The 16,945-nt window shown below is 35.3% G+C and overlaps 2 protein-coding genes across 3 annotated transcripts; both read left to right on the top strand.

Annotated features, from left to right (window-relative positions):
• The first annotated feature begins 1,571 nt into the window (after positions 1 to 1,571).
• LOC122592978 (afadin- and alpha-actinin-binding protein-like) lies at positions 1,572 to 14,815 on the top strand. Of its 2 annotated transcripts, XM_043765311.1 has the most exons (16): positions 1,572 to 1,726; positions 1,811 to 1,839; positions 1,940 to 2,051; positions 2,129 to 2,226; positions 2,728 to 2,824; positions 2,909 to 2,998; positions 3,100 to 3,162; positions 3,278 to 3,352; positions 3,441 to 3,506; positions 3,628 to 3,705; positions 4,582 to 4,692; positions 4,787 to 4,864; positions 4,957 to 5,076; positions 13,207 to 13,250; positions 13,316 to 13,371; positions 14,460 to 14,815. In XM_043765311.1, the coding sequence occupies exons 1-15, from the start codon at positions 1,685 to 1,687 to the stop codon at positions 13,356 to 13,358; spliced, it is 1,146 nt and encodes a 381-aa protein (XP_043621246.1). In that variant the 5' UTR covers positions 1,572 to 1,684; the 3' UTR covers positions 13,359 to 13,371; positions 14,460 to 14,815. The 2 variants fall into 2 exon arrangements, with proteins under 2 accessions (XP_043621246.1, XP_043621247.1); XM_043765312.1 differs by lacking the exon at positions 14,460 to 14,815 and having other exon boundaries at positions 13,305 to 13,371.
• A 1,658-nt stretch (positions 14,816 to 16,473) lies between these two features.
• Positions 16,474 to 16,800, top strand: LOC122591443. The gene has a single exon (XM_043763711.1). The coding sequence runs from the start codon at positions 16,474 to 16,476 to the stop codon at positions 16,798 to 16,800; it is 327 nt and encodes a 108-aa protein (XP_043619646.1).
• The last annotated feature ends 145 nt before the right edge of the window (positions 16,801 to 16,945 follow it).

The following is a 16,945-nucleotide window of genomic DNA, read 5'->3' as shown; positions in this document are numbered from 1 at the left end:
TCATACGTATTTGGCATCGAGCTAGATTTCAAGTCTCTCATGGATACATGGTCGATGTGTCTTCAACGAAACCGTATGTAGTTAAACAAAATAGGATACAACTCAATTTCGATGAAGTTGCACAAATACCACTATGTCACTGAACCAATATCCGATCGAAGCAATCAATGTTTCAAAATCCACAGTGCATAGAAGAATAAAGGAAGGTGAGCTTCGACCGCACACAAACGCTATTAAGCCGAATTTGACGGATGAAAATAAAAAAGCAAGGTTAGAATATTGTTTATCTATGATTTCCTAATCTTTATCCACTCCTTCATTTTATGATATGTATAACGTTGTTCACATTGATGAAAAATGGTTTTACACGTCAAAACCATCAAAACGTTACTACCTTGTACCCGGTGAGGATGAGCCAATAAGAACATGTAAATCCAAAAAATTTATCACAAAGGTCATGTTTTCAGTTGTTGTTGCACGACCAAGATTTGATGCGTTGGGTAATGAAATTTTTTTGGGCAAGATAGGTATCTTTTCTTTCACCAAATTAGAACCTACAAAACGCTCAAGTAAGAATCGTGTTGCGGGAACTTAAGAAACTAAGCCTATCTTATCGGTGACTAAAGAAGTAACGAGGTCATGGCTCATGGCTAATTGATAAAGTGCTACCGGCTATTAGGAATAGATGGACACAAGGTCATATGGGTCCAATTTTCATTCAACAAGATAGTGCGAAGCCACATATTAATGTCGACGATATATGAAGAGTTTATACAAGAAGCGTCTCGAGATAGGTTTGATATTGGACTCCGTTTTCAGCCTCTAGATAGCCCAGATTTAAATGTGTTAGATCTTGGTTTTTTCCGCGCAATTTAGTCACTTTAAGAGAAAGAAGTTTTGGGATCTATCGATGAGTTGGTTCATGCGGTCCAAACCTCTTTCTACAAAATGTCATCACATGAGCTAAACAATGTCTTTTTAACTCTACAAACATGTAGGAAAGAAATCATGAAGGTACGTGGTAGCAACCATTATCAAACACCACATATAGGAAAGTTAGCGTTGCAAATCAAGTGTGATACCAATTTGATTGATAAAGTAATTTCGCATTTGGGTCAGCAGCGAAATGGAAAAAGAAGCATATGGAGCAAAGAAAGTCTTTTCATCATGTAAAGAAAGTTGATGATATTCTGTATCTTTACTCGTGTAAAATGAATCGAATGTCCTGACCTTGTATGTTATTCATGCAAAATGAATGTACCCACATTTTAATTTTGATAAGTAAAGAATATATATTTTCTGGTTGTTTTTCATTATGTAGGTCCATCAAAATTGTTTGTTATGTAAAGTTTGTATGTTTAAAGGTAAATTTGAAATTTGGCTAATAAACTTTTAAAGTGGACATATGAAATGAGATAAATAAATAAAGGAATATGGACACTTTTAATGGAAGGGGTGAATTACTTTATGTTAAAATGTTAAAAGTGTAGTTAGTTTGATAGAGTAGTAATTTCAAATCCAATGACCGCGTATTCCGGACATATATCTATCTGTATCTATCACCGATCCATCAAAAACTTCCTTCACACTGACCACCACTTTTCAAAATCACACACACATCCTCTCCGTGCATTCCCGCGCCGGCTAATCAAATTCTCTCAAAAAGTAATCTCGAATTAGAACAATGTCATCATCATTTGATGCACCAAACTCCTTCGATCTCACTGTAATTACATTTCTTCTTCTTCTTCATCTTTTTATTTCATTTATCTTAATATTTTTCTTTTTCTAATTTCTTTTCTCTAATCAGACATCAACACAATCAGCCTTCGGAACAAGGTAATTATTTTACAGTAGTAAATTTTTATTTTTTACAGTTATTTTGAATTTAAATAATTATACTGTAAGTTAGGGTTTCATATCAATTTTTGATTTACAGTGAGCATACATTTGCCGATGTCGGAAATTTGGATCATTGTATCAAATATTTGAATCAGACTTTAGTCACATTTGGATTCCCGGCTTCACTCGATCTCTTTGCAACTGATCCGGTTCGTATTTCATGTTTCTTATGCTCACTTTTTTTTTTTTTGTTATTTATAAGTATTATTTATTTAATCTAATGTAGGTTTCGGTTGCGAGGACTTGCAATTGTATGTACTCGTTGTTGCAGCAAAGGCAACGTGATATCGAGTATCGTGAGTCTGCTAGTGACCAGAGGCAACGGTATAGCTCCTTTTTGCTCACTAACTTGATGAACTCGTAATGACATTATGTGTAATGCTTTTTGAAACTTGCTTATATATGACAAATTTTAGAATCATGTGAGGGTGGACTAAATAAGTTAAGTGTGTGTGGAAGTTGAAACATGGAAAACTTCAGATGCGAGACTAAGCTTAGGGTAGTAAAGAGTGACATACGGGAAAGGGTGTTTGGGATTACGTGTTATTAAGTGCTTATAACTTATTGCGTCTTATAAATGCAATAAGCTCTCTTTGTTTTGGATGAATACGGAATAAGTGCTTCTTTTATACTAATATCAACACTCTTCTTTAACAACCACTGGATGTGCCTATATTGAACAAACTTAATTTAATCTTTTCTAACAATATGCAATCCTAACGTCCTTGACAGTTGTACATTGCACAATTTTCCTGTTGTGTACATATAAATTCTCTTTCATTTTTTCTTTTTGGAACAATTTGCCATCTTTGAATCTTCTTGCAGGCTTTTGTCAGACATATCAAGGTTAGAGGCCAAAGTAGAGAGATTGGAGTCCCAAATATCTGCAAAAGATAGGGAAATAGCGACTATTACCCGCACGGTATCACACCCTTTAAATAATTTTTTTTCTTAACAATGAAAAAGCCACTTTTGATGGACATTACATATGGTATGTTTTGATCAGGAAGCAAAAGCCAAAGCAGGTTTTAAAGCACAAATTGACAAGTTACAGCAGGAGAGAGATGAGTTTCAAAAGATGGTTATAGGAAGTCAGGTATGGTGTACACATCATATTCATCAAACTAGCTATATACTTTGGTTTCAGTGATATATATTTAAAAAACTTATAATGGTCGACATGTTGTGTCATGAAAGCAAGTTAGAACCCAACAGATACATGAGATGAAGAAAAAGGAAAAGGAGTACATTAAGTTGCAGGTATGATAAATTGTCCTTATTGTGACCGTCTTTTGAATTTTTTATTAGTTGCTGTATTGCTTCTCATGCAACAGAAATAACATATGATTGATGAAGGGTCATCTTTCTATCGCAGGAAAGGCTAAACCAAATTACAATGGAGAAAAAGAAGGAATCGAGGTCAGGCATGGAAATCATGAATTTGCTTAAGGTAATTGTTGAATATGATAAATGCATTTGCAAATACATGTATGCTTTAAACTGTTTAGTTTTTTAACAATCATTTTTCCTGCCAACAGAAAGAAGGGAGACAGCGTGGGACTTGGAACGGAAAGATGACGGATAAGGATTTCTATAAAAAGACTGTATGCTGTATAATTATGTTAATAGTTTCATGTAAATATTGAAAAAGGTTGTTTTTCCGGCGACCTTAACAGACACATAGCAGACCGTCAAATTTGATTGTGTAACTCTACACTATTCTAGGTGGATGCATATGAAGCCAAAAATCAAGAATTGGTTGACGAAAACACTGACTTGAGGGCATTGTTACGATCAATGCAGGTATGTTGATATTTTTTTTGCAATTTCAGTTTCCATTAGACCTAAAATTTGGAACAAACCTTTAACAAAAAAACTTCCGCTGCCATGTGTCCATATTAGGTCATATATGTATCTAAAGCTAAATATGGTTGATCTTTTTTCTAGCTTAGACCTTTATTGGAGCATAATTTATGATCTTTTACAGTAAAATATATGAACGTAGCTTGCTTTGGCTTGTCATGACCATGTTTATAAGGCAATAACCAGTATTTATAGCTTCCCCATTGAAAAGTGAAGACCATAACTAGGCAAAAAAGAAAACTCAGCCTGTTGTTAATAAGTTGCCTTTCAAAAGTTCTCTGATAAAAATGTGGAAGAGTAACAAAAGCATATGGCAAATGAAACCATGTTTAGCTGTGTTTTTTGTATTTGTTTTTATAATCTTTATTCTCTATAAAAAGCATATCAGGTGTATCAGTGTACTAGATAGATGATTGAGATAATCAAATTATCATACGTATGTGTATTTGAAGAAACAATCAGTTGTTGGTGGTCTTCATCAAACGAAGAAAAGGATGAACATATTCTTACCTCCCATACCTTTGTTTTGTTTTTTTTCCTGGGGCGTGTTTCTTAATTGATTCATGTAAATGCACAATATTGCTTTTAGACCTAGACCTAATGTGTTATAAAATTTTGGACTAATGTAGTTTGCTTTTACCATTCCTTATAGACGAATTGGTATAAAGTTGTAACATGGTTCACCTCAGTTAACACGACTTATTTTGAATAGCACCAGTGCTTCACTATCTAGCAGTTATATAAGTTTCATTTTTACCGTCAAATATTATTCTAAAAATAATTGTTTTGACCTATTGATATACATTAATGCTACAGGTGGAGATGCGTGATTTCTTGAATGCCCCTAACGTCACATCCAAACATCCTTCCACTGGGAATAAAATGCTGGATACTGATGTGTCTCAATCCCCACTGGGAGGAAGGACGGTACAAAACTATATTAAGAGATTTAATAAAATGTTTCTATGTTCAATAAATGTTGTTTAATGAGAAATATAGTAACCAGTTTCATAAATTTTAGGATATCTTTGATCTACCAAGTTCAATGGGTAGAGAGCAAATAGAAGCTTTTCTTCGAAACAAAGTTGCTTCAATAAAGGTAGTCAACCTCTTTTTGATAGTATATGTTCCTCTATAATTGTTATAAGTAGAATCACTTAACTTTTGCACATTTCTATTCTTCACTGGAAGGAACGCATGGGTCAGCTACAAGATGCACAAAAAGAAACGGAAGTCATTTGTGAAGCGACTGAGAGAGAGCTTGAATTGGAAGCTCAACTTGTTGAAGCAAGGAGTATTATCCAGGAACAGGTATTGTTGGTCTTCAGTTTTACCTTATTTTGAATACTTGGGTATTCGGGAATGGGGTTCCATTTGGATATCAGATTATTAGTACTTACTATGATGTATACCATTTTACAATTATAACACAAGCATGTTTTGTTTGTAGCTGGTACGTAATATAACACTGTTGCAAGTGCTTTTATAGAAAACGAAATAGGTTTTTAATAGTTTGAAAGGTTTTATACCTTCATCTACTTTGTCTTCCCCTATGTAGTTACACTGGTCCAAAACCAGTTATCTGTCAACGATGGAGGACTGATTCTGGGCAAATCGATCCTTTATAAATAAGGATAAGGACTTTCTCTTCTTCTTATAGTTCCTAATTCTACCTGCTAGAGAAAGCTTTCTCAATCTTCAATCTCCTAAGATTCAACCTTCATTGGACCACTAAAAGCCTTTCTTCCACCACCAGTGACTACTAAGGCTTCACCCGAAATCATATATATATATATATGTGTGTGTGTCCCCTATATATACTAATAATTAATAAATTACAGAAAATCAAAAGTCAAGCTTAAAAGTGTTGATAGATAAGCATTGAACTGTTGATACTTGCAAGGATTAGTGTTTGTTATGTTGTGTTTAAGTTTGGAAGAAAGTAATTTTTTTTAAAAAATAGATAAAAAAAAATCTTTAAAATTTGGAAAACAGATATCCCACTTATATCTGGACCATATTTTGACTGATCTGTGGGATATCGGTAAATATCAGTGTTACATGTAAAATAGAGAAAAATAGAGTTTGGGGTCAGAAATGTAGACTAGGATTCTTGAGGGGTTAGTTGTGTCAAATGGATAATGGGAGGCGGGAAAACCGTTAGAGACGGTTTCTCATATTTTTGTATATAAATAACCATTTATCCATAAACAAAAATCAGACTTGTGTGTGAAATTCTCTCTCTCTCTAAATTCTGTTTTGATTGCAACAAATTGGTATCAGAGCCCTAACCGCCGGCATCTTCTCCGGCGACGGTTCTGGATACGACTCCATTAATTCCGGCGAAGCTCTTTCTCCGGTGATCATCGGAATCATAGGTTCCTCAAATTTCAACCAGAATTCGACGAGCAGTTTCCTTCTTTTCAATCGGGGACACCGATTATAACCTACAAATCAAAAACAATGACTACACGTAATAAAGAAGTTGAAAGATTGACTAAAGACGTTTCTAAGGTTGATCAATTTGCAAATACCACTCATGAAGGATTATTGGCACTTAAGAACATGTTTACCGAGATGCAGAAGCTGTGGGAAGCTAATTTCTCCATATTAGAGAACCAGAGGGCGGTGGTTCAGGGCGGTGAAAACAATTCCGGTGGCTGTTGGCATAGTTGTCAAAAGCGACGGCGAACTTAAATCGCAAAGACCCTAAATGGGGCGAAGACGAGAGGCGCAAAAAAAGCGCACGCCCGGGAAAAAAAAGGCGTAGAAAATTATTAAAAAATATAAAATGTAATTATAGATAATTAAAAACTATAATAAAAGATAACAAATGTCATTGATAAAACATGAATTGAATTTTTATATATAAAAATAATATATTATTGAAAATATTAGACTACTATAAATATAATATATTTTTGAAATTATTATACTACAAATATAAATAAAAACAGATATAATAGATATATATATATATATATATAATAACATAATAATTAGTAGTAAAAAGTAGGCTTGTAATTTAACATTTTGGTGGTATTATAATACAAAGGGTCTTTTCAAAAAGCAACTAGTCTTCAGTTGTCACTTTCTCTTTCTCTCTTTTTCTCTCTCTTTCTCCCCGTTTCAGAAAAAAAGACATATTCTTTCTTTTATTACAGAAACCGGAATAATACTTCACCGGAAAACTAGAAAAGAAGAATCGAAGACAATTTTTGATGGAAACGTGCAGGAAACATTAGATCTAGCCATGATTTGGCCGGATCTTGAATGATTTCGTCGAATCTTGACCCATTTGATGATTTTGACCGCCGCTCACCACCACAGTTGACCGTCGTTGCCGCCTTCTTTCATTGACGACTGGGCCTAGAGTTCCAGGCGCTGGAGGTACGCCTCGCCAGCGCCTTGCGCCTAGGCGTAACAGGCGCTCGCTTTTGAAAACTATGGCTGTTGGGGTAATAACCGTCTCACAAAGGTAGAATTTCTGAAATTTGAGGGTGATGACGTGGAGGGATGGCTGTATAGATGTGAGCATTTCTTTGATTTAGATGAAACTCCTAAGAATTATAAGATGAGGTATGCTGTTGCTCATTTAGAAGGAAGAGCTCTGTCTTGGCATTTGGCATATATTAAATCAAGTGGTAAAACAATGCAAGACATCACTTGGGATGAATATCAAAGGTCAATTTTTGCAAGATTTGCACAGACAGTGGTAGAAGATGCAATGAGGGCTTTGAAAGCATTAACACAGACTGGTGAGTTGGATGATTATTGTGATGCTTTCGATTTATTGCTAAATAAAGTAAAACTGGCTGAAGAATATACTGTTAGCATATTCATTGAGGGGTTAAAGCCAAAAATTAAGTGTCACATTAGATTGTTTCAGCCAAAAATCTTTAGAGAAACATACTCATTAGCAAGAATGCAAAATCAAGCCAATAAGACTTTAGGTTGCAGAGTTTGGGGTTCCACTAGTTCAGGTTCTAGTTCAGGTTATAAGTCACCATACACCGAGACTAACACCCTGACTAGTGTAGGCAAACAACCATTGTTGCCTAATCCACCAACTGCTAATGTGGCAGTACCTAAGAGAATTAGTAGTAAATTGATAGAAGAGAAAAGAGCAAAAAATGAGTGTTTTTATTGTGAAGAAAAGTTTACAAATGGTCACAGTAATGTGTGTAAAGGAAGAAAACAACTGTTTTTAGTGGAGGTCATGGATGACTTTGAAGAGGAGGTTTGTCCAGTGGAGCAACAGTTAAATACCATAGTAGAGCATGAATTGGTGCAGGGAGACCCTCAAATCTCTCTAAATGCTATTATGGGTATTCCTTCTTACTCAACTATACAAGTAGTAGGGTCAGTGGGTACAAAAAGGTTGCATATTCTCATAGACAGTGGGTCAACTCACAATTTCATGAATGAGGCATTAGCAATCAAGTTAGTTTATCCAACTATTCAAATCCCTGATGTGAGAGTTTCTGTGGCAAATGGGAAGAGTATGTCTTTTATGAGCTTTTGTAAAGATTTCAAGTAGGGAATGCAAATGAAATTTGAGGTTGGGGGTCAGAAATTTGAATTGAAGCCTTGAAGGGCATTGGTCAACAAGGAGTGCAACTGTGTTCTATGGAAAAAATGGCTCATTGGGTTAGTAATAAGGAAAAAATAGTGCAGGCAGAACTTTTCACTTTGCAAGAACCTTTGAATGAAGTCATAATGCACCAGCTAGTTCTTCAAGGATGCAAGGAGGATAAAAATTTGGATAATCTGCTGGATAAATATGTAGATATTTTTGAGATTCCCAAAGGATTGCCACCCAAAAGAGAATGACCACAAAATTAAGCTCAAAGATGAGAAAATTGATCTTAATTTGAGGCCATACAGATATCCGAGAGCACAAAAGGATATTATAGAAAACATGACCAGAGAATTATTGAACAGTGGCTTCATTAGATATAGTACCAGCCCATTTGCAGCTCCAGTTGTCTTGGTAAAGAAAAAAGATGGATCCTGGAGGATGTGTATTGACTATAGAAGGCTTAATGAAGCTACAGTGAAAGATGTATACCCCATTCCACTAATAAAGGAGCTGCTAGATGAACTTCAAGGGGCCACTATTTTTTCTAAGTTGAATTTGAGATCAGGCTATCATCAGGTGAGAATGCATGAAGATGATATTTACAAAACAACATTCAAAACACATGAGGGCCACTTTGAGTTTTTGGTCCTCCCTTTTGGCTTAACCAACGCACCAACCACCTTCCAAGCTCTTATGAATGCTACCTTTAAAGTTGTGTTAAGGAAAAGTACCCTGGTTTTTTTTGATGATATATTAGCGTACAGTAGGGGATGGGAACAACATTTAGAAGATCTGCAAGTGGTTTTGGAAATAATGAGGGAAAATGATTTGAAAGCAAAAAAATTTAAATGTGCTTTTGCTGCAGACTAGATAGAATATTTGGGTCACATAATCAATGATAAGGGAGTAGCTACAGACACCAGGAAAATCCAAGCAATTCAAGATTGGCCACTACCAACAACAATTAAGCAATTGAGGGGATTTTTGGGTTTATGTGGATATTACAAAAGGTTTATTAGGAATTTTGGAACTATTGCAAAACCATTGACTTATATGCTTAAGAAGGATGGATTTAATTGGAGTTTAGAAGGTCAACAAGCATTTCAGTAGCTAAAAGGAGCATTGAGTAAGCCACCTGTTTTGAAACTTCTAGATTTTAATGCTACATTTGTCTTGGAGACATATGCTTCTGGCAAGGGTATGGGGGCAGTTTTAATGCAAAATGGACACCCAATTGCTTTTTTAAGCAAGGCACTCACAATGAGACAACAATCATGGTCTGTATATGAAAAAAGGTTACTGGCAATCATCATGGCAGTCAGGCATTGACACCATTACTTGGCTTCAAAGCATTTCATCATTAAAACTGACCATCAAAGCTTGAAGCACTTGCTATATCAGAAAATTGTTACTCCCTTACAACAAAAATGGTTGGCAAAATTAATGGGTTAGGATTTTGAGATCAGTCTTAAGAAAGGGTAGAGAATGTGGTGGCAGATGCACTTTCAAGAGTAGAAAGCTTCACATTATTTCACTTAGCTATTAGTACAGTGAATCCTGTTTTATGGGATGAGATTCAACAAGCATGGCAGGTTGATGAGGAATGTAAAAAGCTGATAGCAAGGTTAACAAATGGAGAGGAGAACTGATCCCTCATAAATCTTGGGATGGCACTTTTTTACTGAGAAAGAAGAAAATAATTATCCCAAAGGATGAGTCCTTAAGGAAAATGATCATTTCTGCATCACTCTTCAGCTGCAGGGGGCCATTCTGGTGTAATTCCAACTTTAGCCAAGATCAAGGATTTATTTTATTGGAAAAAATGCATTAAAGATGTCAACTTTCATTAAGGAATGCTTAACTTGTTAGAAGGCCAAATATGAGTCAGTGGCTTCTCCAGGATTACTGCAGCCACTCCCTATTCCAAAGTCCATTTTTACTTATTTATCAATGGACTTTATCTCAGGTTTGCCCAAAGTGCAGGGTAAAGAAACAATTTTGGTGGTGGTGGACAGATTGACCAAATATACACTGTTGCTTCTATAGCCCAAGTTCTTTTGGATAATGTCTTCAAAATACATGGGTGCCCACTGACTATAGTATTTGACAGAGATCCTCTCTTCATCAGCAATTTTTGGAAGGAGTTTCTCAGGCTACAAGGGGTTGAACATGCTATGTCCTCCTCTTACCACCCTCAAACAGATGGTCAGACAGTGGTCTTGAATAGATGCCTGGAATCTAACTTAGGTGCATGTGTATGGACTCTCCACTGCAGTGGGTTAAATGAGTTCCTTTGGCCTAATGGTGGTATAATACCAATAAAAATGACCCCTCATGAAGCATTGTTTGGTATTAAACGAAACCTTCACATTCCATACATTCCAGGTGATACTCCTGTCTAAGCAGTGGAGGATTTGTACAGGGATAAAGAGGTTATGATTCAACAATTAAAGCAAAATTTGGAGATGGCCAGGAATCGTATGAAGCAATTTAGTGATATGCACAGATCAGATAGAGAATTTGCTGAGGGAGATTGGGTGTATGTTAAATTGTATCATTTTGCTCAGAAGACACTAAAAAATCACTCAAATAGGAAACTTTCTCTAAAATTCTTTGGTCCTTTTATGATTTTGAAGAGGAATGGCCAAGTTGCTTATAAATTGGCCCTGCTTGCAGAGGCCCAGATTCATGACACATTCCATGTGTCTCTTTTGAAGCAAGCACATGGTCAGATTACTCCTCTGCCACAAGGTTCAAGAATGTTAGGGTTGAAGGAAGGGACCCTGCCCCTTGTATCCTTTAGCTTGGATACCCACCTATACCACCCCGTAAGGCTTTGGGTGTCGGTGAAACACCTCCACTTAATTCCCACAGGATATGGGCATCCCCAAGGATCGAACCCTCATCATTTAAGACTTCCCCTATGGACCCTAAGCATCATGGGTGACGGGTACCACTGGGCTATTGCCACATTGGTTAAGGTTCAAGAATGTTGCTTCAACCTAAAGCTGTTTTGGATAGAGGCATGGTTAAGAAAGGAACAAAGGCTGCTGTGAAGGTGTTGGTTCAATGGGAGGGGTTGCCTATGACTGAAGCTACTTGGGAATTCTTAGATGACATGCAATGCAGATTTCCTCATTTCCAATTTTGAGGACAAAATTCTCAAGAAGAGGAGGGTATTGTTACATGTAAAATAGAGAAAAATAGAGTTTGGGGTCAGAAATGTAAAATAGGATTCTTGAGGGGTTAGTTGTGTCAAATGGATAATGGGAGGTGGGAAAGCCGTTAGCCAGTTTCTCATATTTTTGTATATAAATAACCATTTATCCATAAATAAAAATCAGACTTGTGTGTGAAATTCTTTCTCTCTAAATTCTGTTTTGATTGCAACAATCAGCAGCAATAATATCGGATAGTCAGTAGTCAGTTATTCTGGAGGGAGACTGATAAGTGATAACCGATCTCCCACTAATATTATATACTTAGGTCTTCGCAATATTGGCTCCTTTGGTTAGTTTGAAGTACCCTTTCTGGTCATAATAACATTACTTAGCACTTACAGGTGCTGATTGTGCTATGCTCTAGTGGATGAAAATGATGTCGTGAATCTGTGTTGTGCATATTTTTTTGCCATTTGTAACTTTTTCACATGTCAATACGATCCTCGCTAGTATGTTAAGTTGTAGTGTGGAGGGTAGGTAGAATCTAACCTACCGCTATATACGGGGGACAATCAAATAAGAACAGTCTTAAAATAAGAACACGGTGAGAACACTTAAAAACTATATTTTGATGCATTAAAAGTCCATAAAACTGACATAGTGCATAACTAATTATCATTATTTAAGTGTTTAACAACACATTGATCCGTCAAAATTGAAAAAATCATGTTTTTTGTTGGATGCATCATTTTGATGAATATGCATCCAAGATGGATGCACAAAACAAAAAACGTGATTTGTTCGATTTTGATGCATCAATGTGCTGTTAAACACTTAAATAGTTATGATTAGTTATGCACTATGTTAGTTTTATAGACTTTTAATGCATCAAAATGATGTTTTTAAGTGTTCTCACTGTTCTTATTTTAAGAGTGTTCTCATCGGAGTGTTAGATGGGTTAGATTAGGGACTCCTTAAATTAGGGACATGTAACTTACACATGTGTAAGTCGTGGTGGCGGTGGTCGCCGTCGCCTGAGGATCATGGTTGTGGTTAGAGATGATGGTGGTGGTGGTCCACCGTTGGTTGTATAACTTACACATGTGTAAGTATGTTGTACTTACACATGTGTAAGTCGTGGCAACGGTGGTCGCCGTCGTCGGAGGATCATGGTGGTGGTCGGAGATGATGGTGATGGTGGTGGTGGTCGGAGATGGTAAAAAATGAATGATTGAGAAGTGTCCCTAATGGTCCCTAAAATAAGGAGTACTTAATTTAACTTTTCCCTATATTTTATATCTATAGCAATTTATTCAGATAAGCAGTATGCATGCTATAAAGTGGAATTATGGAGCGTCAAGGCTTCAGTTCCATAACAAGCTATGCATATTATTGGTTTGATGAGACAGAGTATAGTTGTTAGCAAGACCGTGAGGTACCAAGCTTGGCTTTAGTATACTAAAATTAATACATTTTGCATATAATATGATTGCAATTTAAGTTATATATTTACACATCACTTGTGGTTTTGGAGTTTTGCAACAAATATGACATTACTAGAATTGACTAGGGAAAAAACGAAAAAAGGTTTTAGGGTTTGCTTAAATGAGTATGTTAGCTTTGATTTTCTGGAATTGCTTTCTCTTTCGTATCATCTTTTCTTTTGTAGTTGAAATGATGTGGGGTTATCATTTGTAGGCATCTATCATGTCGAAACGTGTTGCAAGTTCTGAGAAACCAAGGTATGGCTTGAAAATTTATAATTGTTTGGCTGAATAACGATCTGAATAGTTTAGTATTCTTGCAGGAGGCTGAGTGGCCTTCTAAATTCTGAAAGGGATTCCGCCTAATCAACTGCCCGAGGTATGCATCATATTTCACTTTCTTAAATAATATAAAATGTAAATGTGAATTCGTTTTTCTTTTTTCAGTTATATGTTAAAACAGAAATCTTAACCGACTACTGCATAATTACACTTTGAGAATTTCATCATTGAAATCATGTGATCTAAATTAATTAACATGGGCAAGAATTTAAGGAGGGAACAAACCGTTATAAAGAATGCTAACATAACTGATTATAAGTCTTTTTGTTTGAGTATGTTGCATAAAAAAAGGATTACAGCTCTGCTTCTATTGATTTTGTGAACTTTTGTTTGCGAAAAAAAAAAAAAAGTCTTGGTGACAATAACTGTCAGAAGGGAATGAGAAAATCATGGATTTCGTTCATCATGGTGGTTAGATTTTTCATCAAAAACATTATCAATCCCTCCCTCTAATATAATGCATATAGATGTTGATCATTGTATCTATTTAATCAATTTACATTATGTCTTGTCTACTTCTTACAAGTCGTGATTTCTGGTTAAAAAAGTACTTCACTTTATTAGTTTTCCCTATGACAAAATGGTTCGATAGTGCTACAAGATGGCTCGACTTGTAAGAAGTACTGTCCAAGCTTTTATGATGCCTGTCCAAGCTCGGTTCGATAGTGCTACAAGATGGCTCGACTCGAGAACCTCGAGTTTAATATAATAATTTGTTTTCAATAGCTATAAGAATAACAAATATAAGTAACACAGTTTTATTCTCAAAAGTGACTTGGAACATACTAAGAATTAGAGTAGACCTTGACCATATGTGAAGAACTATATATATGAGTATATGTTTTTATATTTTTATTTTTTTGGAACGGCTATATATTAATAATAATAAATGTAAGAATAATGTCATTTACAAACGCCGAGTTACATGTATAAGTATATAGCTCTCTTCAAAATACTCAAGTTTGGATCGATCTTGATAAAATGTTCGACTAGAGTGCTGTCCTACAAAGGCATCTTAAGATCAAGTGTCCACTAGCTTATGTCCCACACGATTAATCATTTATGATCTGATTTTATGTCTCCTATACATTGATCTTGACAATGTGGCCTTTATCTTTTTTTCAGGGTGTATGAAATTACTCAGATGCCAACATGTAGAAGTAGAACTATTAACTATTTCGTGACCCGTGTGTAGAAGACCTTCAATGCTAGATCCACTTATATCACCAGAAAGTAGAATGTAGCATTTGGGCCAGCATAAACAAGTAATCTCTTTATTACTTCATTTATATCACCAGCTTCTTGGATACATCCTATTTCTAAGATTATTAGATATGCTATCTGCATAAACAAGCAATCATATGTATCATGATATACTGTAGATTATTAAAACGCGGTATCTGTGAGTATTACAAGTCCATGATCATCTTGAATCATGGGTGAAAATCTAATCTAAGCGTGTGTGTTTTCTAATTGTTCAACGTGACATCTTGAATTCCACATTTCATTTTTGCATTTAGTCAAAGTTGGAATGGATTGAAACATAATCAGACAAAACAATGGACCTGCGAACTGAACCAGTCCAAATGGTTTGCTATCAGTGTGGTTTATGTTAGAACTATTCTGCTCCAAATTGGAAAGTGAACTCAATAAATATAGACTTCTTTTAATCTGTAGAAATCTGGTGCTATAATGCGTTATATGTTTGAAAAATGATCTTCAACCCAACGTGGCTCTTTAAATATGACTAAAATCGACAACCGAACGGTCTGTTATAATCAAGTTTTGGCTTGGTTAATGGTTATTATCCGAACAGTCTTTTGCAAACCCTTTGTTATGGGTCCTAAAAGTATAACACCATTTCATTTTCTGATGAGAGATTCCAAATGTCACTTAGTGCTTTTGGTCAAAAAGAACCTTGTTATATTTAATTTGGATTTGGTTAGGACTGTTTATTCGTGCAACTCGAGTTAGTTTCTTACACAAAAAAATATTTGACCCTGAAAGTCAAACTGGTAGATATGGAAGTCGGCAAGTGCGTATGTGGAGATACGATTATAATACGTGAAGTCATAATGCCATTGAAGCTTCTCGTACTTTTCATATAACAAAAACATCTACCAAACAATTAATCTAATGTGGCCAAATTTGTTTAATTAGTCAATCATACATGTTATAAGTCAACTATATAGATTCAATGTTCCCTTTAAACTACAATTAGTATCACTAATATTATCATTTCCTAAAGTGAATAAAGTAGCAGTAGGTTGTAAGAAAAGGGCCAATCCTTCCATATCTTGAGGGTATGGCAATGGACTACTTGTACCACTTCACATGTAACATTTCAATTTCTTAACTAGTCATCACAAAAGAATATATATAGATCAAAAGAGATGTGGAGGCGAAAAAACATGATGATTTTCTAAGACGTTCGGCATACAAACACTGCTTTCTTGTGTCACTCCATGTCACAAGTCGTGAGATGATTACTTTCGTATTAGACTTATTTCAATCGCCAAGTTACTTTTCCTGCATGGGATAGAACGGTAGAAGTATCTGTGTTACCATTGATAAGAAAAACTCCGCCACCGCGAGGTCTTTGATGCATTTAGGTTCGGCTTTGTTAATATCCTAAATACGTGGGTCTAAGTTGGTGCATTAAGAAAGACAATTACTCTAAAGCCTAATCTTGATATCAAAGCCAAATTAATAAATTTGGTCCAACAATTTGACAAAAACTTAAAAAATATTATCTTCATAATGTTGATCATCTAATACCATCTTATAACTAACAAGATATAACAATTAGATTTTATTAAATTACATTATACTATTTTAAAATGATTCATGAAAATATTGTTTCCCTAAAACCTGACAAAAAAATTTCCATTTTTTGGTGTTTGAGAAGTTGGTTATTATTTATGTATTTCTTTAATTTAAATTAAAAATTCAAACCCCCTCTTATTTCTTTCACAATTAAATTACTTTTTAGACTATAACGTGGTTGTCACTTCTATTGTTTTATATACTTTATATTACATGTCTTACAATATCATCTATAAAAGAACAACAATATAACACTTTCCACACATAAATCAGTTTTCTACTTTTCTCATTCAAGGTTCACTATTACTACAAAATGGAAACTCAAGATTTTGATATGCATCAATCACCTTCTTCTGTCACCAAGACTCTCTCACGAGATTCATCGGTTGGTCAATCTTCATGTATCTATTACCGAAATACCAACAATGAAGGGGTACCTTTCGATTGGGAAATGCAACCAGGAACACCAAAACATCGACCACGAGAAGAGGTCATTCCACCTCCAACACCACCACCAGCAATGCAAAGCTTGGCATTTTCTCGGCCTAATGTTGATCTTTATGGCGAGTCTAGGGAATCAACGTCTTGGCGGTTTTTTTGGAAGAAAAGATTGAGCAGGATCATTCAAAGGGTACGTTAAACATATGAAAAACGTTTTGTAAATTGTAAAAGAGTTGCGCAAAAGGATTGTAAGACATATTCATGATATATGGTTTAAAAATATGTTTCTTGCCTTTTTTAGTTTGTGCTTGAGAAGAGGGTTTTATTTTTTTTTCCATGAAAAA

Source organism: Erigeron canadensis, chromosome 3 (genome assembly GCF_010389155.1).
Source record: "Erigeron canadensis isolate Cc75 chromosome 3, C_canadensis_v1, whole genome shotgun sequence".
Taxonomy (NCBI): domain Eukaryota; kingdom Viridiplantae; phylum Streptophyta; class Magnoliopsida; order Asterales; family Asteraceae; genus Erigeron; species Erigeron canadensis.
This window is presented reverse-complemented; position numbering and strand designations above follow the sequence as displayed.

Bases quoted from the DNA above. Each gene is read 5' to 3' on its own strand.
- LOC122591443 (XM_043763711.1), top strand. From the start codon at position 16,474: ATGGAAACTCAAGATTTTGATATGCATCAATCACCTTCTTCTGTCACC.
- LOC122592978 (XM_043765311.1), top strand. From the start codon at position 1,685: ATGTCATCATCATTTGATGCACCAAACTCCTTCGATCTCACT. The intron at 2,227-2,727 runs GTATAGCTCCTT...ATCTTCTTGCAG, and splicing joins GCTAGTGACCAGAGGCAACG to GCTTTTGTCAGACATATCAA. The intron at 2,825-2,908 runs GTATCACACCCT...TGTTTTGATCAG, and splicing joins TAGCGACTATTACCCGCACG to GAAGCAAAAGCCAAAGCAGG.